Source organism: Etheostoma spectabile, chromosome 20 (assembly GCF_008692095.1).
Source record: "Etheostoma spectabile isolate EspeVRDwgs_2016 chromosome 20, UIUC_Espe_1.0, whole genome shotgun sequence".
Lineage (NCBI taxonomy): Eukaryota > Metazoa > Chordata > Actinopteri > Perciformes > Percidae > Etheostoma > Etheostoma spectabile.
Window position 1 is genome coordinate 18,901,071 of NC_045752.1, and position 997 is coordinate 18,902,067.

At 42.5% G+C, this 997-nt stretch overlaps 1 protein-coding gene across 3 annotated transcripts in view; it reads left to right on the forward strand.

Moving 5' to 3' along the window:
- Positions 1-997, forward strand: part of ccdc88c (coiled-coil domain containing 88C) — a 39,607-nt gene that overhangs the window by 33,170 nt on the left and 5,440 nt on the right. Inside the window, exons 28-30 of one of the 3 annotated variants that reach the window (XM_032500101.1) lie at positions 169-279; positions 371-508; positions 585-823. In XM_032500101.1, the coding sequence (XP_032355992.1) occupies positions 169-279; positions 371-508; positions 585-823 (488 nt within the window). The remainder of the gene's footprint in view (positions 1-168; positions 280-370; positions 509-584; positions 824-997) is intronic. The other 2 variants (XM_032500102.1, XM_032500103.1) reach the window with 2 other exon arrangements.

The window sequence follows — 997 nt, forward strand, 5'->3', positions numbered from 1 at the left end:
ATATATATATATATAAATCAAGCATTATAAAAGGATGATCAAGTAATCAAAGATGCATTATATTATTAGGCAAAAGTCTGTTTTTAGCTTGAATATGAATAACTACAACATAACAATAAGACATTGGTTTGCTCCTGGCAGATTAACCTCTGAGTTTCTTCCCCCCAGGTCAGATCCATAAAGCTCTGAGCTCTACTCCGAGCCATCATTCATCCGCTTTGGGCCTAACTACTAACTCCAGCTCCAGACTGGGACAAGGCCCCGGTCGCAGGCCCAGAGGTACGCCAAGTTTTTAATACATAAGATGTTATTCAGACGTCAGCAGGAATGCTTAAGCGCGTTCATGATTATTCATATATTAAAATTTCAGGGCTGGTTTTTGATGAAGACTCCCGCCACAACTCCTCTGACTCTGTGTTTGGTCAACATGGCAACATGGGGGGTCGCCCCGGGTCAGCAGACTTCAGCCACAACACCTCCAGCTCCAACTCACCTGTCAACTGCAGAGGTACGCCCATTTCTTCAGTAAAAATATTTGTGTAAATAAGATTTTTGCTGCTGTTTAATATTTTTAACCGTCTTTGACGCATCAGATCGTCAGGCTCGCCCAGCCAGCCTCTCAAGTGATGATGTCATGGGTCTCAGCCAATCACAACAGACTCTGTCACGTAGTTCCACCCTTCCATACGACCACACACCGCAGAGGGCCCAACCACAGCGTGGAGGCGGGAGTAGGTCTAAGACCCGTCCATCTTCCCCAGGAAGTGAGATGGTGTCGCTGGAAGAGTTCCTACAAGAGAGCAACCTAAAGTCACCTCCTATGGTAAGAAATAAATGCATATATTGTAAAAAGGTATACTTCAATGCTCATAATTGATATATTTACACACATTAGAAATATATTTAGCTCTTAAATACAAGAGTCAAATGAATATATATTCATGTACTGAAATAACAACGCACATACACTCAGTGTCCACTTTATTATGTACACCTC